The 27565-nt window shown below is 37.3% G+C and overlaps 1 protein-coding gene across 3 annotated transcripts in view; it reads left to right on the top strand.

The window, feature by feature from the left end:
• Window positions 1-15477: 15477 nt before the first annotated feature.
• The window catches only part of kiz (kizuna centrosomal protein), a 38281-nt gene continuing 26193 nt past the window's right edge, over window positions 15478-27565 (top strand). For all 3 annotated transcript variants that reach the window (XM_073812342.1, XM_073812341.1, XM_073812340.1), the window contains exons 1-5: window positions 15478-15623; window positions 16635-16697; window positions 17479-17641; window positions 21148-21228; window positions 26845-27427. In XM_073812342.1, coding sequence (XP_073668443.1) covers window positions 15559-15623; window positions 16635-16697; window positions 17479-17641; window positions 21148-21228; window positions 26845-27427 — 955 coding nt within the window. In that variant the 5' untranslated portion in view covers window positions 15478-15558. The remainder of the gene's footprint in view (window positions 15624-16634; window positions 16698-17478; window positions 17642-21147; window positions 21229-26844; window positions 27428-27565) is intronic.

The raw sequence follows: 27565 nt of genomic DNA, 5'->3' as shown, positions 1-27565 counted from the left end.
GTAAAAGTACACCTTTGCACCTAAAGAGTTCAAATTAGTACTTCAGAGGAACATATTGGTACCTAATGTATACATCTGTATCTAAATGGTACATACACTATTAGGACCTTTGTAAAGGGTACTGCCCAATGACAGCTTGATACCATTTTTTGAAAAAAAAATTCCTGACAGTGTACTGTATGTTTAGTTTATGCATAATAATAAGACATAATCTTGAAGTGTGTCTCATGCACCGATTGCTTCCTATAATGTCTGTATTTTAAGGCAAGGCAAATGGAAAGTAGTGCTTTATCTCCATTTACAAATAAAGAGACCCCAAATACACACTGATTACATGAAATTACAGCTCCGGAGCAAGACCGTACAAAATCCTCCTCTCTCTGCTGGAATGGGGAGGGATATTGTTCCAACCAAGCACCATAAAAACAGATTGGACGGGCTCTGTACTCAGGAGAACTGGTAAGCCTCTGTTTTATTCATGAGCATGAAGTCTCCACCAGCTGAGAAAACCCCTGCAGTCTCTTCCAGCACATCAAGGTTTTGTGGCTGCATTACAATCGGGCCCAGGTCGCAGCTCTGACACACTGCATTAAAAAGCAACAGAGATTAACGGGCCCGAGTCAATTTGGGAATTGATCGACAGGTCCTGGACTAAAGACAGAAACAGCTCGTAAGAAAGCACAGACTGCCGGAATAATCGCAACACGCTCATTCGACTCATGGAAATCAGATTTGAAAAGAACAGGCCAACTCGCTCTTGGGGACTTGAAGGGAAAAGTTTGCATGGTAATTCGTACACTAACAACAGAGAAACCGGCACTGTCCAGCATCAAAACTGTTTGGGAATGATTCTTCTTCAATTGAAAGGAAAATTCACACGAAGATGAGTATGGTGGAGTAACAATTGTCATTATTACAAAACATAAATCTGTGCAATGTTACATAAGACTCATATGCGTAAACAAGAAGAATGGCATCATGCCGGCATAATACAATAACCGTCTGACGCTCACAAACTGGCACGCTCACTCAGGGAGAAACAGATGAAGATGCTCAAACAGGTCTGACAGAAAATGAGCACAGACACAAACAACGAGAGGAGAAATAATTGGTCCACTTCCCATTATGCTAATAAACAAGCAATAATGATAAACAAAGTTCCTGCACCGATTAAAAACACGAATCTCAGTGGGAGATCTCACCCTCCATTTCACAGCCATTAGATGTATCTCACAAAGTCAAATAACAACAACATAAAGATTGTTTTTTTCACAGCGTCCAAATTTACAGTTTGGAGGCAGCCCCTAATTGCCCTCTTTGAATGTAGCGTCCCAGGCTCCCCGTCATTACGGTTGTATTGAAGTCCTAATGAGTGGAATTGTCATCCACAAAGATGCCCCCCTTTCTCCCTGCTGTGCGAGCACATTAAATCCAGACAGCTCATTTCCATTCCCCTGCCATCTCTCCAGAAATGACGTCTGATGCTTGAAACTGTTTATTTCCAAATTCAGACCTCCTCCGTAGCAGCCATCGGCTTCAATTACCAGTTTTTCTGAGCGCAGCCATCAGGCAGCCTGACACTAAGGTCCAACCTAATTCCCACCTTCTCCAGAGTCAAGAGCATAATGTGCAGATAAAAAAGGTGGAAAATAGCCTGTGCCTCATTAGCATGCGGTGGCTGCCTGTTCATTTGCTTGCCTGCGAATGAAAGTTCTGACACTCGGGCGCCTTCCGCAATATGAGAATGGTCCTCTTCAGGCGGTGCGCCGTCCTTACCGCAATGAGAGAGGTCATGGACGGGGGGGACGAGGCTGAACCCCGCTAGCTGTGCCCTGTGACTGCAGGGCCGGCCCGGGTGCTCGGAGTAGAGTATTGATTCTGAAAGGGGCTCATTACCTGCCAAATCAACACATTACAGGCGTATTTGAAGCATGCACGGACGGATTGTTTACGAGTGTCTTTAGTGCAGGCCAAAAGCTAGCACCGACAGAGCATGACCGTGCTCATTAGCCCGCAACCCGACTATTAGATGTTATCCGATACACCGCTATCCGCGGCGTCCGTCTAACCGAGGTTGCTGGCCTGCATTGGCCTGGCCCATTACGGCCGCTCCCCCCGTCTCTCTCTCTCTCGCCGGTCTTTATCTTCCTTTTTCTCACCACCACTCCCCATGAATGTATCCATTAGGCCGCCAACGTGTAAATTGTTTTCACCTGCGCTGCGGGCAGATGGAGGAGAAGGAGAGACGCTGGACGCGTAATTTCCTATGCATGAGCTTTCTAATCAGCTGCAGAGAAACATGATTCCCCAGCTTCTCATGGATATAGGAGGGAAAAAGTGTCTCTCGAATGCACAATCTGCAATCAATATGCATGCTATATTATAGGGATATTGGAGGCAGGGGAGCTGGTGACTGGGTTCATGCGAGTCTGCCTTACGTAAGTGAGATGGCTTAATGCGAAGGATGCCATGCCCAGCCTGATCCCATCCAGTGGAGATAGAGTTCAGCCGGTGCTGGATGAATTGGAGGATAATTTGACCTACAAGACAAAGCCCCCATAAGCACAATTTCCAGTGTCAGCAGAAGGCGACCCCGATGAGTGAGAATGTGCACGCGGCCTCACACGCGCGCAAATAAATTTGGCCTTTTTTATGCTGTAGCTACGCTTTTGTTTTTGTAAGAGGGTCATGATGTCTGGTACAAAATTGAGTAAGGCCGAGTTGAGACTAGTAAGTAAAGTGTAATTACGATATTCTGTATCATGGCTAGGGTTGTCGAAAATAATCGAAAATAGTCAGATGTATCGCTGATGTCTTTGAGCATGCTATGACAATATTAGCCTTGTTTGCTAATGAAAAATTTAAATTATTATTATGCATTTTATTAATATGGTCCTGTCATGGTTTCACATTACCGCATAACCTGCACTTGAGACACTGCAGTGCATTGCGTGCTTTTTCTTACCCAAGACAGCTTGTAATGCACTCAGCTCAGACTTGCCCTGGCGAAAAAGAGAGTTTGGTTGTGCGAGGGTTATTCCCATTTCTTTAGATTGCAGTTGGGCAACAATGACACATTCAGATTAATGACACTAAAAACATGCTCTGAAGTTTTTCTGCTGGGTTTGCCATTAAAGGCGGGGTGGACAATTTTTGAGAAACGCTTTGGAAAAGAGAGTCGGGCGGAGTACCAAAACACACTTGTAGCCAATCAGCAGTAAGGGGCATGTCTACTAACTGACATCATTGCCTGGGTTGCGGATGTGTGGGGCGGGTCTATCAAAAGACGGTAGATAAATCAGCAATTTTTTCCTAAATAGTTCAGTTGTAGATCATAAAAATGTATACTTTTAGTGCACTGCAAATATAAAAATTTGCTCATAATTTACTTACAAAGATGTATATTACTTCAGCTGAACATAAATAAACTATTTTATATTAAAGGCTCAGTGAAGTTCCTTGGAATGCGCAGCATTATTTGATGTGGTGACGCCCTTTTAACTGAAACAGGAAGTTGGTGCAAAACTATCGAGAAGATCCCTGAAAGTGGGCACTGACCAAGTGTAAAGTTGGGAGTATTTTTCAAACCAATATTTCATATCCAGTTATTTAAACATGACAAATAGCCATGTAATAAGCTAGGTAATTTATATGAGATATGAGATCACCCTGTCTGGGTCTATTTTGTCATAACAACGGTAGGATGTACATAATCCCTTACATGTTTGTTTCTGTAAACAGCCTTCTGTACAGTGTGAGCAAACAAGAATTAGTTTCCTTTATCACATGGCAAATGACAACCTTGAAGAAATAAACACATTGTATTGTGCATAGGCCCAGATTGGCCATCGGAAGGACCAGGGGGAATTCCCGGTGGGCCGTTCTGTTTTTTTAGGCACAAGGGCTGAAAAAATCTAAATTTATTTGACTTGATACAAACGGCCTCTAAAAAAAGGAAAATAATCTACAAATGTTTATTTTTTTTAATCTGTTATAGATGTTACAATGAATTGTCTATGAATAGTCATTATTCATCGTCTATTGCAAGAGTAACAAAAATCTATTTGATGCAAAACATCAGTTTATTGGAAAAAAGTAAGTTTCATAAGAATATGATGTTTTCTCAATTACAACAAAATTTTGAAAGTCCATAATATATTTGTTATTTTTTGACACAAGGTATGCATACCTTAAGTTATTTGGCAATATACATGATCTAAGTACTAAAAAAATAAGATAAGAATTTTTTTTCCATCTGCTTCCCCTGCATACTTGATAAATCTTGCTTGCGTATCAGGGGTTTCCAAACTTTTTCAACCCAACAGGTAATCTCTATATATGGGAAAACACAAACACATTTGTCCCCTTTCAGTAGTTTAAGTTAAATTGAAAAATATTAAAATACCTTATGATAGGGCTGCTCCATAAAACGAATAAATACAAGTAATCATAATGCCTTAAGTATCATGCACTAGACTAAAACCTTACTTATGAATTAAAGAAAAATATATTTATCTGTAAAAACAACCTTCATACTGTAGCTAGCATAGATCAAATTAAATGGAGGTTGGCAATGCTTTCAAACCATTATGTTAATTGTTAGATATTCACTCAACAGATCCACCTAATCACAAAGGCAAGATAAAATGACAGCATCTCTGACATGGGCTGGAAAATGTTAACCTTTAATTACAGTTTATACTAAGAGGAATGACTAGGGGTTTGACTCATTTTTATAAATGTCGGCATTATTAGTATGAGTATAGATGTTCATGTAGCTCAGCTGGTAAAGCATGGAGCTAGCAAGTTAGCAACACTAAACTCATGGGTTTGATTCCATACGAAACAACTGAATGCACTGTAAGTCACTTTGGATAAAAGCATCACTATGTGAGAATGATATTAGCACAAAAACACATATGAAAACAAACACAACTACAACTAACGATTATTTTCATAATCGATTAATCGGCCAATTATTTTATTGATTAATCGACTAATCAAATAAAAACATAAATATTACTCAATTAGATTTTCACTAATTGAGTAATAAGGCACTAATTAGGGCATTCATGTGTAGAATTGTACAATAATAAGTGCAAAGCCAGAGTTTTACTAATATAATCTTTTTGATTTTGATATTTTAAGCCTTAAATAAAAAAAGTTTAAGCAGCTTTAATTAGGGATGCACCGATACCACTTTTTTGGAATACGAGTACGAGTACAAGTACTTGCATTTCAGTACTTGCCGATACCAATACCGAGTACTTAATAAAAAAACATGATTTAAATTTACAGGTAACAGCTTTAGTCATATAATTTAACAAAAAAACAAAGGACTAGTTTTCCAGTTTGTTGTAAACTCTGCCTCTTTGGACAACACAAGAGGCATTAACCCCTTACACGGCACTCAAACATAGACATTTCTCAGACCGTGGTATCGATTCCAGGTATCGGGGGACTTTTAACGAGTACTTTAGAAAATGTGGTATCGAGGCCGATTCCCGATACCAGTATCGGTATCAGTGCATCCCTAGCTTTAATCGATTTTATTGATTAGTTGTTGCAGCACTAATACACAAAATAAGCAGTTAGAATGGCTAAAAATTTACTAAACGCCGATTGATATTGTGAGTCAGATCAAACAAACTATATCCAAAAAAAGCTATCCCTTAAAATGTGATTTACTTCATTTGTGTAATAATGGAGCCCTTTCACGCCTAGGTGTCAGCTTTGCGTATTCTGTGCAGGTTACCTCATTGTGACAGCGTATGCTTTTAGCAGTCCTCTTGATTCTGATCAATTTGGCCTAATTAAACTGCTTTACATTTCATATGGCTGCATTTTCCAAAGGCATTTCAAATTATCCATTGTAATTAGTCACGATGAGATCTCATCCATCACAGGCCTTTGTTTCTGAATTACCTTTATACTACAGCTATTGAAAGGTGGATGGGCTCATCGACTTTACAAGTCAACTTTAAATCCTGCTCATACATTACAAAAATTACTGTCAGTGGTGTGGGTTACATGAAGTCTTGACATTTGCTTGGGAGACCGTGGAAAGCCACACTCCATTTTACTTTATTTATGTTTCTAGTACATTTCTGAAAAGACTTTTGAATCTTTTTATTCGCTTCATAGCACTTCATTAATTGCTTGTCTTTCCTACACCCTCATAACACACATAGTTGTTCACACACAAAATTTTGTTAGAATCTAGGTAGGACTTACAGACATCATTGTTAACCTCCAGAAAAAATATCCAAGTAATGTCACTCCTTTACCTTGCAGTTCCAGTATTGGATATAACTCCTTTTTTCTCATGATGGATCAGGCCTGATCTACTGCAAAATAAAGCAAAAAAAGTCATCAATTAGCAAAAATGTCCCATTGTTGAATAGGCGATAAAAGCTCAAATTCACCTTGCTGATGGTATGAAGCCATTAAAAAAAATCAAGTGACTATTGAATTAACAGAGAACTTGAAAGCTTTTATACTCTGATGCAGAATACATTCAGAGTAAAAATTGATTCACCTCTTTAGCAATTGCTCTGGGACACTCGAACCGCATGGAGATAATTTATTCTTTTAAAATTAAAGATCTCTATTGTGAACAGCAAAACACTTTTCAATATTTGGAGTTATTATAGTTTACTGATGTTACAAATCATACATTCCTGTACCCTGACCTTAAGTTAACGTGTAAAATCTACAAAGTTTCTTCTAGAAAAAGCTAGACACATCATGGCACACCACACACTGTAAAGAAAATTCCAGTAACTATGCAGCTGGTTGCCAGTAACTTACTGTAGAAGATAAAGACTGAAAATGTTTCATGTTCATTTAACTTTGAACAAACTGTTGCCAGTATAGACCGTTTCATCGGGTGCACATGCAGTGACGCGATAAGCGTCTGGTCCCAACTTTACTTCCGGTTTATGTTTGTTTAATGGTCTGACTAGTTGCTAAAACTGAACTCTTAAACAGATACCTCGTCAAAAATAACAAATGTTTTGGGTTCCTATGTATTGTTTATTTTGCTTGTTATATAAATAAACTACTTAAAAAGGACTTTGTTGTTATTTATTCTTCGCAGAATTTACCGGAAGTTACGTGATGACCACGAAAGTCACTTGTTTATGTTGTTACTGCTGAAACCGTCTATATAACATAAATGTAAAATCTACAGTAAGTTACTGGGAGCTAGTTGCCAGTAATACTGTAATTTCTACAGATTTTTTTACAGTGTAGGAGTAAAACGGTTAAATCTAGGATTATTTATCCTCATGTCTATCACATTTTGAAAATCTAATAAGATTTAAAAAGTCTTTTGGTGTGTACCGGGCATTAGTTTGTGTTATCTAATGCATTAACTAATGCAACCTTTTTGTAAAGTGTAAATGTTTTTATTTACCACAAATTAATTTGTATTGCTGGTCCTTAAGTTAATCACTTTAAAATCAGAAACGAAACGAGACCATGGCACAGTAAAACGGAAATATACTGCAACCACAAGAAAAAGACATTTTGTACATTAATAAAAAACATGCAGCATTCATCTGCCCTCTCTATTCCAGCTTTCAAACTAAAGACAAAACACAGCCTTCAGTGAGAATAAATTGACTATGAGTTATTTATCCAATCATTGAGCAGACAGATGTTTGTGACTGCTTCACGGTTTCACCCTGGATCTGCCAGGCACAAAAACAAAGGTCTGAAGGAATCATTTGTGATGTGCCCGGAATATTAATTTAATTTACTGCCGTTAATTCACATGCAAATTTTGACCTCCCTTAAAGCATATCAATTACCCTACATACTGTATCTGAGGGATGACAAGAGAGAAAAACAACACAAATAAATTGCAGTTATACAAAACAGCAGACAATAAACTATTTCCATACATGCCTAATACAAAATTCAATGCATTTATAATTTGTAAGAAAGAAAAGCATTAATTGCAAGCTATTAGATAAAGTGTAACCTTACACCACAGTTTTGCAAATATTTAAGACACTTGTTCCTATTCCTGTTTACACCTGCTATTAAGATGTGTTTTAGTTGATCGGATCACAAGTGGACAACGCTAAATACAGGTGTAAACGGGATGAAAAAAGTTTTGAGCTCATCCAGTTTCTAACACATTCAGAGATAGTCAAAAATGTATTTGACCGCATTGCTTTTGTGCTGTAGACTTGCATGCGGTCGAATGTGCTCTCAGCCTATCGACCTAATGTAATGTACGAGCACAATGTTTTTCCATTGGTCCTGACTTCTAGCGCGAACCCACGGTCTTTAGTGCAATCTCTTCCATTTATAAAACTGAAGCGGCTGCTCTCAGACACTTTAATTTGTTTAATTTTGCAAGCATGTAAACGTTGCACGAGCTTATTTCATCAATTGCTCCGAAATATGAGAAAGCTCTGAGATATATATTACATGTACAAAACTTTGTGCAGCATGTTTACTAACACCTTGGGCTGCAAAAAGTAATTGATAAAATTGTCAATAATCGATTATGAAATTCGTTGTCAAAGATTTGTTACTTTGTATGTTTTACTATTTAAAAGCTGCACAAACTTTTTTTATTTAAGGCTTAAAATATCAAAATAAAAAAGATTGTATTTGTAAAATTCTGTAGCAGTGTGTGGCTTTTGCACTTTTAAAAAAGTACACATCTATAATAAGTGAAAGTTATTAAAATATGATATACTCAATAGTCTAATTGAGTTAATGTTTATGTTTTTATTCGATTAGTCGATTAATCGGAAAAAAAATTAATCGTTAGTTGCAGCATTACTAACACAAGCAGGGGACACTAACCTAAAATTAGTGCGCGTCCTTTGTTTCCCACTCGCTTTTAAATGAAAGCTTTTAAATGAAAGCGAGGGACTCACCCACAGACCACCCCTCAGAAAGTCAGGACAGAAGCGGTTGAAAGGGGACAAAAGATACCGAATAAAATACCAGGTGTAAATGTGAATGTGTCTCTTTCGTTCACTTGTGATCTGATCGACCAAAATGCATCTTAATACAAAATATAAACAGCCTCGTCTACAAGTGAGTATAATATGAAAATCAGCTTTTAACCCTTCCACATTTTATTTCTAAAAATAGTGCAACAGAATGTTAAAATGATAAGTCAAGCTTTGTAGTTCAAGCTAAGTAGTCAGGTCAGAAGCTTAACCAATTCCAAAATCTATTTCAATAAGTCACAATAAGTATAAACGGGTCAAAACTCTTTTTCACCATAACCTCTCTCTTCACAACAGCATCTTGTCTTATTCATTTAAAGTGCTTTTCTATGCCGCATCCTTTAGTACAACATCAAAAACCACTCCTACATTATGAGTGCTTGCTGAATGACACATTTGTCAAAGGATTGATTGCTTTCATTGAGCTTTGTTGGATCTCAGTGGAAGAAGAGCATTGAAAATTTCATTATCATCCTATCCAAAACAGTATTTTTTGCTCTTCCCTGCTCAAAGAGCCCATGACAATATCAATTATACATGCAAGAGGCAAACAAGGGGATTTATTAGCCAACAAATAACCTAACAGAGTGACCGTGAATGGAGGAGATTAGCATTTGAAAAGCAAAGCAAAACTCCCTCGTTCAACTGCTAAAGAACAATTAAATTGAAATAGAATTGGGGAAATTGCTTGATTAGAGGCCACAATTTGAAGAGATCACAAACAGCAGTACTCAGTTCAGACCTTGAGCCTCAGCTGTCATTGACAGTCAAACAATAATAACAATATGCAATGCATGAGCCTTTCTAAAAAAAAAAAATCAATTAGATAGTAAATCATTTCTATCAGTCTTTGAAGCGAGCATTATTTCTGCTTACATATATTCTCCTGTAAAGATGCTTTTAACGGAAACACGCACGTTGTCGCAGTTACGCGCCTAGTACGAAGTTAACTTCCGGTCTGTGTTTGTTTAATGCTCTGAAAACAAATAGCTTGTGGAAGATATAAAAAGTTTTGGTTTCCTGAAGATAGCGAGAGACGTTGAGGAGGTTTACATGCAGCCTCGTAATGCGATGATAATGGGATTTTGGCAATATTGCGATTCTACTTTACCTCATATAAACACAATACTTTGATAAAAATAATGTGATTAAAATTATAATCGCAGGAAGTCATGTAAACATCGTACTGCGATTAAATCCTTACTCTGATTATAGGAAATAATCACATTTTACACAGTAGCGTTAGCTTAGTGTAGTAGTTGATACGCTTTAGCTATGATTAAGTTAATTTACTTGCTATTTATTTTGCTTGTTATCAGAAACAATCTGCTGTAGATGGACTTTGTAATTATTGATTCTTTCCGGAAGTTAAGTTTGTGCCACGAAAGCTGTTTGGTTATGTTGTTGCTTCTGAAACCATCTATAGCTTAAAGAGTAACTAAACCCCAAACCAACTTTTTTTAGTTAATGATCTGTAAGAATGATGCTTTATTAGTGCTGTTGATTGATTTTAGTAAGTTTTTTGACATTTGGATATAAAGTGTTTCAATACTACAATATATGGTGTAAAAACGTCTGAGTGCTGCCCTCTTGAGGTTGAACGGTGGCTACTGCAGTTGAATTTTCCTATTGGATGTTGGGTCCAAGAAATTACTCGTGACGTAAGCAGGTTCAAGCTCACCACGCCCTTGTTACGATCTCACCACACACTTAGTTCGTCCCCTCTATCTCCGTTGGGATCTGCCCACTTTTCTTGCATTTTTCAAATATTGCAGTGGGTGGAGTCAGGCTCTGACCAGGGGTTTAGTTACGCTTTAAGCCGAAGTTATACTAGGGATGTCCTTGTATGCTCGCTGTCCGCATGACGTCATTTTCGTCATCAGGAGGGTCCACGGTCGTCACGTGTGGACAATCCGTGTGCGGGCCAAAATTTGAGACGGCGTAGACAGTGCACGTACAGTCCGCATACAACAGCACATGCGCGTGAAAATATTGAGACAGGACACTCCACTACAAGCATTTGCACACACTACCATTTTTCTTCTTTCATTTTTACTTCTTATATGAACAGAAAGCTGTGGAGCATGTTCGTCACCATAATGTCAGATTCATATTCTTTGTTTTCTTGTTGTTTGTTCTAAACTGTGTTTGCAATGGTGGATCAGCTACTTTTCTTCACCTATCCTAGATGTTTTAATGTACTGTAAATGTCGCCAAATCAGTGCTGCCCTGACAGCTCGGTAGAGTAATAATTTGAATAGGAAATAATTTGTATTGTGTACATGTCGAGCCCGGCCATCTGCGCGTATAGCCACGGTGGGTAGTGTTGCTTTCGTCAACGAAAAGTATGACGAAATATAGTCGTCAACGAACCTTTTTCACGTGACGAAAACGAGACGAGACGTAACGAAAATGCTGGTCATGTGACGATGACTATAATAAAATGTATAATGCAATATTGTTGACGAATAAAAACGAGACTAAAAGTGGTTTACAAAATAAAAACTAGGCTAAAATGTCTCTTCATTTTCGTTGACCAAAACGAGACGAGACGAAATGTTATAACGTTATTTCGTCTTTTACCCATCTCAGCATCTCCGCGCCCCCACCACCTGACTGCAGGTGATCACGTGTGTTGTTGGCGCTGCGTAGATCAATCAAAACATGAAAGTACCGCGAGAGTGAGTAGAAAGCATGCGGAGCAGTCTGCTCTCGCGATGCTTTGATATCATACGCCACCATTTGCACGTTAATGGGCATTTCAAACAGTGTACGCGGCAACCTCACGACATGCGGAAAGCGGAGAAAAGGGGGCGGCTATAGAGGTGAAGCGGAGTTGGTCCACAAGCCTTGCTCGTGCACCTAAGATCCTCTCCCTTTTACGGACACGACTCTTCATGGCAGTCGCTGTTGAAGATAAACACATTTCCACTAAATGCTGCACAAAACGCTTCCACTACACGAGAAACGCTGTAGCCGCGCGGCGATTCCGACCCGGAAGATGCAGCATTCTGGCTCCAAATGTAAAAGAAAAGTCCAAAATAAATCCCGTGCATCACTTTCAGGTCAGTTCAACAAGCCTGTTAAAATCTATAGCTTTGATTGCTGACACCACCAGTATAACAATGTACAAATTTATATCATGTAACAGTTGTTTAAATGACATTGTGCTGCGTTGCGTTTTGAAACATTGTAAATATATCTATGCTAAAGACATTCGTTGTTTTGTATATGTTTAATAACTACACTTATTTATTATTTAAATAAACAAAACATACTTCGCTGAATACTTGAGTATTAAATCAATCAAACACCTGTACTGTTGAGAACATAACCATACATACCAACTTTGCTTTTCTTAATAGACATCTGATGTTTTCTTAAAGCTGACTTTTAATTTACTTACAAGAAAAACATTTAGTAATTCTCCAAAATCGCTTGGATTTATACTGACATTTAAGATCAGCTTTGTCACATTAGATTAAGCCAAAGTCCATTAGGTACACTGGTGGTAACGTACAGATGCAGAAATATAAACTATAAAATATAATTACATATGTATGATTGTAGTTTGTGCTGCTGTCAAAATACAATTATAAATGTTAACAATAGCATATTTCTATTCTCACACATACTATAGTTGTGTGTGACCCATTTGACCTTGTGTGTGTGTGTGTGTGTGTGTGTGTGTGTGTGTGTGTGTGTGTGTGTGTGTGTGTGTGTGTGTGTGTGTGTGTGTGTGTGTGTGTGTTTGCTTAGACTACTTTTGTTTTGATTATGTAGACTTTTATGTAGACTCTTACGAACAGTCAAGTCACTCACTCAGAGGATAGTAAAATAAATATCTATTCAAATCAGAGCATCTTCCATGTCTGGAATGGATGTATTCTTGGGTCTATAAGGTAACAATAATATAACTTTTGTTTGAAATGGGTTTGGCTAAAAGAAAATATTGTTTTGTCTATAATACTATTAGGTCATTATACTATATGGGTTAAATAGAATGCATTACTAAAAAGAGACTAAATACAATTTCACTGACTAAAACTAGACTAAAATGTCATCAGTTTTCGTCGACTAAAACTAGACTAAAATAGTAATGGATAAGTCTGACTAAAATAAGACTAAAATGGCAAGAATTTTAGTCGACTAAAACTTGACTAGACTAAAAAGAGTATGACGTGACTAAAACTAATAAAAACTAAAATGACAGCTTGACACAAAGACTAGACTAAAACTAAAATGAAAACAGGCTGCCAAAAACAACACTAACGGTGGGTATACTTTGAAAGCTGCGCTGGCGCGTACGCGCGCTCGAGCCAGACGCGGAAAAAAGTAAACCGCTGCCTTTAGTGGTACAGAATTAAGTTCAAACCCAGTAATACAGTTTAGGGCGGTTTCCCGGACACGGTTTAGGTTAATCCAGGACTAAGCCTTATTTATATTAGGTCATTTAAATATAAGGCATTTCTACAAACATACCTTACAAAAAACACTACAGCTGTGCATCTTAAGACAAAACAATGTCACTGATATATGTTAAAATTAAACAGGACAAGGTGTTTTTAAATTAAAGCCGCTCAAACATGCATTTTTAGTCTGGGACTTAGCCTAGACTGGGAAACAGCCCCTAAAAGTCACTTTGGATAAAGCGTCTGCCAAATGCATACATTTATTACTGAGTACAAGTCATCATATGTCAAAATTTTTTTAATTTGATAAAATAAATTTGCCCATTTTAGACTCTTAAATGTTGTAACTTACACAGGATGGACTTGTTGCCCATCTGCATCTTCTCTTATGCAGTGACTACTGCCCTCTGTGTTTCTTTATACCTGTCCAGACATTTCTTAAATATCTTGCATTTTCCCTTCTGTCAGCATAATACCTAACACCAATAAATGCCAACTGCAGGCCTAGTTCATAGTAATTTCAGATTTTTTTCCTTCCTGATAGGAGCTTCCTCTTCTGTAGAAGGGAAATGGAGAAAACTGCCGATGTGTAATTGGTGTCAGAATAGGAGAGCAATTTACAGTAAGTACGTTAAACTTCTATCAGTCTTATATTTGAGAAAAGGTAAAAATCCGAAAGATTACCACCTAAACCGAATCAAAATTGACAGCCAGTGGTGTTGCCCACTGTGTGCCTGAAAATGCTTGATTACTCGCCTCTATCGACTTGAGAGACACTTACCTTCATGTTCTGAACATCTAACTGATATCTGCCTTTGTGTTGAATGAAAAACTCACATTCGGGTTGTGGATACCATACAGCTGAAGACAGAAAACAAAATGTAATAGACCATTTTTATGAGTGTCAAGGGATTGTTATTTTTTAAAGCAGTGCCATGACATTTGAGCTTACCTATTGGGCATGGCTTCCTGAAGATGAGGTATAGAAGCTCAAAGAGAAAATCATAACACTAGTATTGATATTAGGGTACCAGAACTCAGGCAGAAGCACGAATACTGGCAATCGCAGGGCTAAAATATCTGACCAAATATCACTCCGTGATTGCAATTTTATTGCAAGATGGGTCATGTTGCCAATTGCTAACTGCTGCGATCTTTCCCGTACCCTGCCCACCTGCCATACCATATGACCGGTTGCGTATGTCTGGGAAGGGTCTATCAACAGAAGGTCCAAATTCTATTGGGGTAGGGGCGTGTATGTTTAGATCATTTCAAATGTCAACATTGGCTTTCAGAGATCATGCACCCCGCCTTTAATGGTTAATGATCGTTAACAAGCTTTGGTTATCAATCAAAAAAAAATCACAATGACCATTCTGTAGCAAACATTTTGTTTTTGGTGTTCGCTACAGAATGGAACGCATTTTAACCTTTTTGAGGAATCTTTTTTTAACCCAACCGACCAGAAGCTCCATTGACAACCATAGTAGAAAAAAGAATACTATGGAAGTCAATGGGGCTTCTGATCGTTTTTGTTACAAAATTACTCAAAATATCTTCCTTTGTGCTGCTAATCAGAACAAAGACATTTTTGAAATTTCTGTTTAATAGCTGGCCTTCTGTCAATTTAGACAAATATATTTAAATGCTGTAATCATGTATTTTGCAGTTTGTCAATAACATGATCTGACACAACTAGTCTTGTCATATGAATAATTCTGAGCCTGATGAGTAGAACATCACAGGTTATGATTTCCAATGTTTATGAAGCCTGTTGCAAAAAAACAAAAACAAATTAAAAATGTATTGTTATATAAAACAAACTGATCACCACATTTGAGATTGTCTTGATAGTGGTGACATGTGGATCCAATATATTGAAGTCTTACAATATTTTATAAATAAAAATGGTTAGTTTAAAGATTTTCTCTTAAAAAGTATTACCTGCTATTACACATATATATACAGACGTGTATGTTACCTTTCATTTCGTAAATTTGTAGCTGTTCTTGGTGCTTCTTAAGATGTGTGCCTCCAGGCGTCTTGGCTGAAGTAAAATTCGCGCCCTTTACGCCTCACTCTGGCGGTATCCTTGGTAACAGTGCACATGGTAACCGGCGTAAACAACGTCCTCTGCAGGACTGAGGTAAAGGCGCAACCAAACAGCGATGGCTTTCTGCAACACTGGGTATTTCGAGCAGATTGAAAAAATGCAAAAGGACATACACGAAAGGTAAGAATGTACTCGTATTATTTTCATTTTAGGCACAATAGCGGGTAATTGATTAGATTTAGCATTAAAAAGGCGAGTGTAAGCGGGCCTTAAGCGAGGCAGCGAGGTCGATTTGATATCTCGCCGTGCTACAGCTGTTGAACTCGGAGATGATAGAAACCGACGAGCGCCGCGACTTAATCAGTCACCATAGCATCATATGTTATTACATAAAATGTAAAAAAATATATATTAGTCAGTTATTAGATCTTAGCGACAGTGTGTCTGAGCGTTGCTGTCTTATGTACAAAATATTGACTAAAATATTGACACTTTTCATAGGTAGCCTGGTTGCATTGCACCCAGATTCTTGCGTATTTAGAAGAGATTTATGTGTGCTTTTACTTTTAGTGTATAGAAAAGTGGTGGTTGTTAATGGTTTTGCTTGTACTTTAAAACATATTTCGTTTGGAATAACGTTATCCAGAGATTACTTTGTTTATTTTTATTTGATTAATAATAACATTGTTCTGGCAAAATATTTCATTCATAAATGTAGATTCTTTAAATCCCTCCCACTACTTATGTTCAGAAAATGATTTAAAATCTTTTTGATAAAATGAGAGGTTAGAGTGCAATGAAGCTGCTTGATCTGTTGATATCATATGTGATATTGCCCTTAAAAAAAATGTATTTATGTATTTTCTTTGTCCTTTCTAAGCAATTTATTGGTTATGCTGTGTTTAGCCTTTCATTCAATCTCCTCATGTAGAATGAATACATTTACCTTTGTTGTATTTGTATTTGTAATTTTGTATTCATTTTGTATTTTGTATCTATTCTTATAAGTGTTTGTGAAGAAGTTACAGTTGAAAATCATATTGTAAAGTTTGCCATGTAAGTTGGTAAATATTTGTTAATAAAGCACACAAGTTAGTTTATATAAAAGTTAGGAGGTTAAAGGTCTGTGAATTCATTTAATCTGTAGTTGAACAAAAACGATGTGAATGCTAAGAGGTTTTCTCTGTTTAGGGAAAAGAGGAGACACGAGCTTGAAGAAAAACTGTTTGCTTACTTGAGATCAGAGGAAAGACTGTGAGTATCATCAGAAAAAACATTAAAAACAAATATATAATCTATACATATACAACATATAAACAAAATAATACTAATAATGGGGACTTTTTATGTATTTTTAAACATATGTCCTAATGAATATAAATTCTCAAATGTCAACATATCTTTAAGTACACTGGCCCTCAGGTTTGTCAGGTTTTTTTTGCAACACATTCATTTTTAGACTTTTCTTGCCCTTTTATTGCATCTCTCATACTTTGGTTGAATGGTTTTATATAAAAAATTGAAGGACAAATGTGTAGACCATTAAACTTACTCATTGATGATTTTATGATACTTACTGTGTCATCAGTTTCTGTTTAAGTGCTTGAGACCGGTTTGTTTTTATGATGGCCCTTTTAAATGCATTTGTAAAAATAAAAAATTGTGAGATGAGGTCGTGATGGTCAAGGGTGTGTGAGAGGGCAGTAGATCAGCATTTATGATTCATTTTGAAATTTCAGTCATCATTATCTATTTTGGCCCTTAGCTAGTCACAAAACACCATCTTAGCCATGGAGAATCCATTAGTACTACTGTAAAGTGGCCCTTGACAGATACAAAATGTTTTTAGTTTGTCCTGTAATATGTGCACACAGTGAGGAGCGGTTACTAATGCTAATAGCCTAACATTAACCTATTTATAGTTATGTTTGACCTTTTTGTTACAAGTTTCTATTTTTGTTTCCATGAATACAAAGTCTTATCTAAAATGAGAGTACAAAAGCTGTCCGCTTTACCGTGTGTCTTCTGCTTACAGGACTAAGATAAAGTGTGCCAAGATGCGCTGCTATTACAAGGAGCTGCATGACAGAGAGCAGCAAGCAAAGACACGCAACCTTGAGCTTCTTGGGAATGTCGAGAGCCTGGCAGGAAAATTTAAAGAATTCTCCATTGATTGTAGCAGGCTGCTTCAAAAGAGGGTAACAACCTTGGGCAGCTGTATCTGTCCCAATATTCATCATATGTGCCCCCCAAAATAGTATTGACTGTGCCTGGTTAGCACTAATTGTTGTAGGTTTTTTCCAGTTTTTATATAGCCCAGAATATAGAAGATAAAATCAAATGGTCGCTTTGTCAGTCAAATCTTTTATTGTGCTGTTAATTTAGTTATATTTTGGCTCTAACATTCACAAAGTATTTGAGTTAGATTAATCCTTTTTTACACAATCAATAAACACATCTCTGCCGCAAATGAACACTCAAAATTTGTTTGGGGGCCTATCGTTCTTGAACAATTACACCGAAAGTGACAGGAGTGCAAACGTTACAACTTACTCCATAGGTAGGGTTAATTGTAACAAACAGAGGGTTTGTTGTAACACCTGATAGAAAATTTTGTTTAAACACAAATAATTCAATAAATTTCTGTCTACAAAAGGTGGATATTGTTTATATATCTGCCTATAATAGATAGATATCCACACATTCATACATCCATGATCCTTATCTAAAGCAGTACGTACACACACGCGGGGCATCGCGTTACTCGCTCTAGATTACTCGCGGGATTTAACTTTGTGTCATGAGAATTTTTCGCTCGAGTTCAATATTTTCAACATGGGGGAAGAGGCGATTGAGGCAAATAGCGCGTGTTTTCGCAGTAAACGCACCGCCCATATTGCGTCATTCGCATCGCTCCAAGCGTGGACGCCTCTGATTGCGTCATTGCATTGACTTTGTATGTAATCTACTCGCGCAAATCATTGAACTCGCGTCTGGTGTAAACCCACAGTAACTGCCTTGTATTATGCGTCATGCATATAAATATATATATTTTGAAAGGGCTGCACAATTAAGACAAAAAAAATCACAATTGTCACTTTTTTCCCCTAATTTTGTATTTACAGTTTTTATTTTGACTATTGATATTTACATTGTTTTCACTTTATTATCAATGTCAATAACCCCTATTAATAATGCAAAAAAACCTTTTTGTATATATATATATATATATATATATATATATATATATATATATATATATATATATATATATATACACACATTTTCTTTTGCAGAATGCTGCTAAAAACATTGCGGATAAAACCGTGAATACATTTTTGTTCCTGATTTGTTTATTTATTTATTTTAATGATGTTGCAGTGCTTGTTTTCCCTGAAGTCCTAAAATTTTAATCCTCAATAATTCTTCCCTGATATCTTGTGGGTTATAGTTCCCATAGGATGCAATTATCTAAATGATAGCTCCTCAGCGCTAAAATGTTAGTATAGCCCAATCGGTGTTTTATTTGCATTTCCCAAAAGTAGGAAATTCCTTTGAGGCATTGTTTTTTGTTGTTCCATTTTAGACCATTGACATAATCCTGTAATTGGCTGTCTAATTGTCTTCCAGTGTTTAAGCATTCACACTTATTGTTGTTTGCTAACAATCACAAACACTCCAACACTCATTTATCACTGCACGCAAATGAGAAAAAGAACACAACGGCTCCGTCAGATTGTCACTTAAAACTGAACAGCGCTCCATAGCTTAATATCAAATTAGACAAATTGTTTAATTACGCTACCACAAATTAATCGCCCTGTATTCAGATACTGAAGTGCCTTTCATTTTCGCTTTTTTGCGGAAGGAAGTCATTTTGTCCTCTTTTTACACATGTGGGTTTGTTGTATTTATTTGTTTTGTTGCTGCATGTTATCTTTAAATTGCAGTTACTGTATAAGGGATACTTGTTAATCTTCCTGCCAGTCAAACAATATTACTTATTGGATTTAATTATAATTACTTAAATTTGTACATCACCTTATATAGTCAGACCTTTCTGCTCCCTATTCCTCTTCATCACTCCCTAATAATGCTAATTTGTTTGCTTTTAACTGTATGGACCACTTTGAGTGCTATTATCATATTTTTGTGTAAATGGTTTGAAGTTCAGGTCTTGTTTGGAAGAATTTATATTGCTTTACAAGAATAAAGTGGAAAGTTGGAGTTACTCCCAGTATCTTCATCTCTGCCAGGTTAACTCACCAAACTCATGAAAAGTCTTGGCAGGCACTGTTAAGGGGATTCACATGCTGATGGGCACTACCTTTTGGCTGGGTTTACAGTGCAAATCTTGATAACCAATTCCGATTTGTTGCCTGTATCTGTTTTCTTTACGATCTGCTTAAAATCGACTCGTATCCGATATCTGCATTTACACTATACACTTGGCAAAACAATTCAAGGTAGACATACTGACCCAGAACAGCTTAAACCACAGAGAAAGTAAAATGTTGCGATATGCAATGGAAACAGCCAAATTGATTATACAAGATTATACAGCTTTATTTCTGTAACAAGACATAAAACTTATGTCCACTAAGCGGAGCCGTCGTCCTCCATTGTGCTGCTAAGAAGAGTCATGTGATTGCAGGAGTTAACATCATTTGCCAGCGTCGCATGTCGCATTTTAATGGTGCATGACACGTCTTGAGCATGTATCCGTTTCATATCCGATTTATTTCCACATGAATGAGGCCTAGGGCTGTCATGGTTATGAAATTTAGCTGACGGTTAATTGCCTAATAAATTGTGACGATTAATTGCCTGTTAGGGCTTTGACAATTGTGACGATGAGTTGTCTGTGTTATTGCTTTGACATTTAATTCTCATATTTTTTTGTTTGTTCATTAAATAATTTTCACACATTGTTGTGTTTATTTAAATTAAATATTTTGCCAGGTTTATCTGGCAGTAAATATTAATAAACATAACACATATTTAAAAGTAACTATTTATTGAATATATCTTTCAAAATCTGAAAATTCTTCATATAATAAACACAATAAAGTTTCAAAAAGAAAACAAAGTAAACTGATTATACCAGGACAGTTGTACCTGGAAGTTAACCTGGAAGCTGTTTTTCCCACTGTATTGAATGGCTTTGCAATGTTTCACGTTACACTGTCAGTTAAGGAGTGATATTTGATACGGTCTCATTTATACATGCGCTGCAGCTCCCCCTTGTGTTTTTTAAAGAAATGTGCAGTCATTGTGGTGATCTGAAATCATCGCGATGAGACGATTATTTAATCATTGTGACAGCCCTAATGAGGCCCGAAACTGATCAGTGAATATCGGATTTTATGTGCTTTTTTCTTGCTTACACGTCCGTGGGTCATATCGATCTGTGCCACTTCAGGGGAAAAATCACTTTAAACAGGCAGTGTAAATGTGGCCTTAGGTGCATAACATAACATTTTATTTCTCCATTGCTCCACGTTTTATTGAATAAAAATTTGGATAAAGTTAATCAAAATGATCAATGTTATTGAAGCAACTGATTAAAAGCATTTTCTTGTGCAGTACCACATATTTGTATTTGTAAGCAGTGTTTTCTCCATAAAGGGTAAATTATATATATTTTTGTGTACGCTGTTCAGAAATTGTTCTGTGTTTAGTAATTTGACTACATTTATTTCAGATTGACTACAAGAATCACATTACCAGGCTGAAGAAAGGCAGGAAGAGAATGGAGAGCAGGGGGGAATCAGAAGCGAATGAGGTAAGAGAAAATTATCGTGTCATCTATAGAAATTACAGTTCAGTGGGAGATTTACAAAGCTATCTGTGTGCCTTTGATAAAAGTGCAGAGCTGTGATGGGATCCAATGGAAGTGTGTCGTTTTTTCAAAAGAGAGTTAAGAGTTGTAGAGAAGAATACCCCAGCCGTTATTCAGCTCAGCCGCTCTCGTCAGGAGACACTTTTCACAGTGTATGTGGGGTATCAGTGTTCAAAGGCCACAATTAATTTATAATCAAAAGCAAATTGGAAAGTGCTTGAAGTAATTACTGTTTCGCTCAAATGACTTCAAATGACTGCTTTGGTTTAACAAAAGAGTATCACAGTCTTAAAACAAATGACTTTTACAAAGAATAAAAATAATTGGAAAAGTGTACAGGTCTGTACGAACTAATACAACCCGTATATTAAGTTTTCCTTTGACGCAATCTGCAGCCCCTCATTTGTACGACAGCTAAAACAATATGCTTGAAAGTCAGCGTTATGTAGATTGTTCGGCAGTGGCCGTGAGGCTGTTCGTTTCGCTGGTGGTATCTGTGCTACCGCAGGTGTCTAATCCTAGCCGCTTCGCCCGCGTCACCCGTGTAGTTCAAGCCCGTGGCTGCAGCTTTCCCTCTCTTCAAGCGACTCGAGTTCTCTCGGATGAAATGTGGAAGACAGCTCATAATGACTTGGAGCATACCGTCTAGAGCAGTCACTTGTGACTTTGCTGCACCCCCCATCCAGCCCGTCGATATTGTAATGAGCAGGGATGGGAGGAATCGCTCCATTATGCATACGCGCCACCACTGGCTGCGTGCATGTCCCCGAGGCTGCAGCATTCATTAAGGGGAGCTTACCAGCCTGAAAGCTGGGAAGCCATGATAACGGGATATGATTTTCATATTTAATATATTCCTTGGAAGAGCAGGCGCGTGCCGCAGATTGATAGAAGAATCAATTGCTACTTTAGCGAAACACTTTCTACTTTGCCCTGCAGCTAGCGATGGAATCACTCAGCCAAGAAATTAACTTTTCCTCTCACTCCATTTCTTCTTTCTTTCTTTTCTTTTTTTTACTTCTACACTGGATCTGCCAGCCGGAGCGCGTGGTTTACAGTGGATGTTATTAAGCAGCTAACGGCTTGGTATTTAAGACCCTTATCAGAAAAGAAACAGAAGCCATGTTTTTTCATCGTGCATGCTGGATTTTTCTCCGAACCCATCCGCCACTCTCATTCGCCTATAGAGCAGGATTTCTGTCATGAAACAGAGTTTGGGAGTGAAGGATTGTTAATAAGATTGAAAGTTAAGACGGTGATCTCGGTGCACTTGGCAGAACAGACGGTCGGCAAAAAAATATAACCTTGACTAAGAAAAATCCTAGTCAGTCTGTATAAAGCCACAATATGTGATCCCTTGAAATGTTTTGGATGAAAGTTAATTTGAAAAGGAGCCACTATAACCTGAATTGTCAGGGTTGAGTTCTGAGGCCAAGGACTAGTGGAAGTAAAGCAATGAGAGAATGATATAGCAGAAATTTAGCTTCCACTTACTGGCAATGAGGCATCCTTGACCAGCCAATTAATTTTAGCACTTATTAATCCTCTTGAGTCAGTGTACTTGACATGCTTTTTGTTTTCCGTAGTCTTTCTTTCATTTTTTCGATTACAGAAAAGCGGCATAGCGCATTGCTGCAAATATTTTTAAAAGATCTTTCAACTTTTTATTTTAATTAAAAATTTTCCAAACTGTCATTTGTATTCAAAAGAACTTTACTCAAATGGATCTGCACAATATTGAAAAAAAAAAATACAAGAACTTTTTAAATATTTTGATATGCTATATAAGATTTTGCTTTATAGAATAAATATATCTATAAAACTGAAAAGTATATAACCCACATGAATGTCTCAAATTCTTTCTAATCTTTCTTACGTCAATCTCTGCTACCAAGGAAGAGGGACAGTGTCGACTGTCATGTAAGTGTGTAGGAGAAATTGTGTATAACTGTCAGTTCTTTTACATACTGTCACCACTGTTAGTCTACCTTGGTAACACAGTAATACGGAGAACAGAAAATCATGATTTTTATAAAACACTTTTCACAGAACATTTTATATTGATATGCTCTGTAACATCTTGTCATCATGACAGTGAGAACCAAATTATTTAAGGATTACTCCATTTTCGTAAAAAATTTACTCACCACGTCGTCTAAAACAGTGTTTCTCAACCCTGGTCCTCAAGGACCCCCTTCCAGAATGTTTTAGATGTCTCCTTAAATAACACACCTGATTTAAATGATTAGCTTGATAGGGAGACATTCTGGAAGGAGGCTGATGAGTTGGTTCAGGTGTTTTAAATAAGGAGACATCTAAAACTTTCTGGAAGGGGGTCCTTGAGGACCAGGGTTGAGAAACACTGGTCTAAAATGTTGATGTTTTTCTTTGTTCAGTCGAGCAGAAATTATGTTTTTCTCTTCTTCCTCCGGCTGTGTGACGCGCCAGGGCGACCTCACGAAATTGCGTAATGATGTGGAAAGGTCACGTGTTGCATATATGAAACGCACATTTGCGGACCATTAAACAATAAACTGACACAAAGACATTAATTAGTATCATTCGACATACAACAACGTCTGAACGCTCCTCTTTCTCCACACTTGTAAACACTGGGGCGTAGTTTTGATACGTCATCCGTGACCTCTTGCATGGATTAAAGTTTTCCGTCGCTAGACGGATTTCCGTCAATTGAAAAATTATTAAATTCACTTTTCATAAAGACGAGTCGTGTATTCACCTTTTTAAGTGGGATGTGATCAAAGCCTGGAGTGGAGCCAAATCACGTTCCTCTCCCACTGTAAGCGTTCTGTAACCACCACGCACCGGATCCACTCCGGGTTTTCTGGCTGTATCACGTTAAGCTGAGGTAAAACTTTATTTCAGCTAGCATGGACAAACTTTTAATGCAGGAGGCTCCGATGTTTTGGAGATCGATAAAGGTGTAAAAGACCTGGAGATTGACTTAGCGAAATGATGAAGATTGGCAAGGCTTTCAGTTCGTGGGCTAAGAAAACCAAAAAGCCAGGTAACTTGCGTGTCTTTGCACAGTATGACTAGGGGTGCTGTATTTTGGGGTTAAATGATTTCCCCCGTACGTGATCACCCGCGTCCCGTTTTTGACTGCTGATCTAACCAGTGGCTGATACAACGGGTTTGTTAAACTCGTGGGTAAACTTCATGTGGCGCCACAAGAACCAGGAGGCAGATGACATCCAAATCCCGTGAGAGCGATTCGAGGAATCATAAGAGGAGACTGCTTCCGAAATGCTCTCGCGGGACTTTGATGTCAACCACATGTCGGTTCTTGCAGTTGCATTTGCGTGTGGTCACAAAAACTTAACATTTGTACACATATTTAAGCACCACAGTTTAAAAACAAGTGATTTAAGCCATTCAAAGTCAAACAACAGTGCAAAATGCGGCCGCTGTTTCTGTGTCAGATGGGCACGCAAAGTCGCGCATTCGCTTCTCATTGTGTGAGTATTTTTGCCGCTTTATTGGCCTTAAATAAACACATGCGTCAAAAATCCAGTCTTTGCAAATATCCTCATATAAACACGGCCATTTAGGTCTTAGGATAAAGTAAACAGCAGAAACATTGCGCACAAAATAGCACATCAGCGCTGCCTCTATTGTAACATAATAATTTGTTGATAAAGGTACAGTCATTCATTTTACATCTTTCACTATGGTTACAGACTGTGCTTATTGTACACGAGTTTGACCCGAGTTACTCGTTTAGGATTTATATTCATACATAACGTTACTGTATAAGAGCTGTGACTGTAAGCTGTTTTGTGAACGGAGCAGACCCTGGATTATTCGTTTATGTGTACTGAATAATATGATATGAAAAAGTTGTATTTGTTCACATTAGTAAATGCATTATATAACATGAACAAACAATGAAAATATAGAGTATATAAGCATTCTTGTTTATGTCATTACAGTAATTGATGGTAGTTCATGGTGCATTCACTAATGTTTCAACTTTGATTTAAAAAAAATATTAGTAAATGCTCAAATTAATACATTTACAATTAATTAATTAATAATTAATAAAAGATTCATTAAAGGTGGTGATATTCATGTTTTCTTTTTATATAGTGAGTTATTTAGCTGTTTCGCCTTAATCTGAAAATCCTTGTAAACTACAGCTACCTATATACTACAGGAGACTTTAATATGGAATTAATGGCAAAAAAATCTCCCCTTAAAATGTTATTGGTCTCGCCTACATAAAGTGTAAGTTAAAGGAATATGACTTGGCCTGAAAAAAATTTCAGTCAGAAGAATTTTTTTCACTTTAATCCCTGCCTCTTGACGTGATGACGTGTTACGTGAGGTTGCGCTGGCGCGTCACGGAGGAAGACGAGAAGTTGTGGTTTAAAAGTGCATATTTTTTACTTTTCTTGCCAAAAATGACAATCGCTTTACTAGATAAGACCCTTATGCCTTGTTTGGGATCGTTTAGAATTATAAACTGCATTAAAACTGTTAAGTGTCCATTAAAAGTCCATTAAAATGAGAAAAATCCTGAAATGTTTCCTCAAAAAACATAAAGTCTTCTCGACTGAACAAAGAAAGACATCAACATTTTGGATGACATGGTGGTGAGTAAATTATCTGGATTTTTTTTTTTAAGAAAATAGACTAATGCTTTAAAGAGCATATTGTCTGAATCACGATTTAAATATCATTTGGTGTGTAAGTGTGTATTAGTACATTTTAACAATATGCAAAAGTACGAATCCCAAAGTAAATTATGAAATTATGAGTTATCATCTCCAACTTTTACAAGGTGTTTGGACATAATGTGTGTTGGCAGTGTTGGCAACCGTCATATGTTGAAAAAAATCACCCGCTCCTTGTTTTTTAATCCCTATTAAACCAAAGCAGTATCATTAGACATGCCGTTTTGATTCTCTTATTAATGTGATGTCACATTGATAAAACCCCGCCCACTTACAGTCCTGCATTACCATAGTTTCCACCCTCAGTGAGTTGTACTCTGTCCACTAGATACTATTGTCTCAGACTGTATTAATCAGATTTATTTTAAATAAAAATGCTCACTGTCTGTTTGTAAGGAAGTGAGGAGCTGTAGCTCATTTGCATTTAAAGGTACAGACATTAAAATAGTCAGTTTTTGCTCTCACCCAAATAGAGGCATTTTGGACATGATATAATAAATGATCTGTCGGGTATTTTGAGCTGAAACTTTACAGACACATTCTGAGCACATCTAAGACTTATATTTAATCTTGTAAAAAGACCATAATAGGTGCCCTTTAAATGTCTTTTCTTCTACACGAGTCATGTAAAATACTTTTATTATTAAAAAACAATGTTAGTCTCTGTTCACTTTTATTAGATTTAAGAGAATTAAAATGGAAACAAGAACCATATATAACTTCTCAAACATATCCTTTACTATTCCATGGAAGAAAAAAATCCTACAGGTTTGGAACGACACAACAGTGAGCAACTTATGGACATATGTATCAACTGCTGTCTTTCACTACCAATAATCTTATAAATGTTACACCTTTACAGGATTCAAGCAAGTTCCTTCTCCCCACAACATGTGTACCGTCACAGACAACGGACATCTTCATGGGTCACTTGACTCCCAAAAAATCAAGAGAAGATGGCGTCATAACCACAAGGTCACCATCTTGGACAGAGCTCAAACCTAATCACGCTTCACTCTCTCCTCCTCAAAGTCTTCTTCAAAGTGCCGTTTTAATGCAACCCCATGTTTCAAAAGCCAAAGACGCTGCTGACTTATCCGGTGACATTATAAACTCAGGTGATTGCCTTGAGGGGGGACGTATGGGTGACGTGCAGCAGATGGAGTCTGATTCTGACATCTCTCAGAGGGAAGGAAAGTCCTGCAGACGGGAGGATCTCAATTCGGCTCGTGCAGCCTTAAAGGAAGCTGAAGTGTCCTCTCGATCTGTGACCTTGAAGAGGCCTGCAGCCGTTGTGTCATTAGAGCCGTGTCCGACCCACAGTCCTTCACCGGATACTACTGATCCGAGAGATTCCTCTCAATACGGAAGTTCTAGAGGTGAGGATGAGCCACTGTCTGCGGAGGATGAAAGTGAATGGGCGATAGGACATCAAAATCTTTCAGGTGCGAATTTCCTCTTACATGCAATTCAAGATTTCAAAATTTTTCAACATGCATTGTCATTTCTCAGCTAAATTGTAGAATTTCTTTGAAAAATTAACACATTTTAGGTATTGCACTTACATTGCACGGTGCACATTT

Source organism: Paramisgurnus dabryanus, chromosome 17 (genome assembly GCF_030506205.2).
Source record: "Paramisgurnus dabryanus chromosome 17, PD_genome_1.1, whole genome shotgun sequence".
Taxonomy (NCBI): Eukaryota; Metazoa; Chordata; class Actinopteri; order Cypriniformes; family Cobitidae; genus Paramisgurnus; species Paramisgurnus dabryanus.
This window is presented reverse-complemented; position numbering and strand designations above follow the sequence as displayed.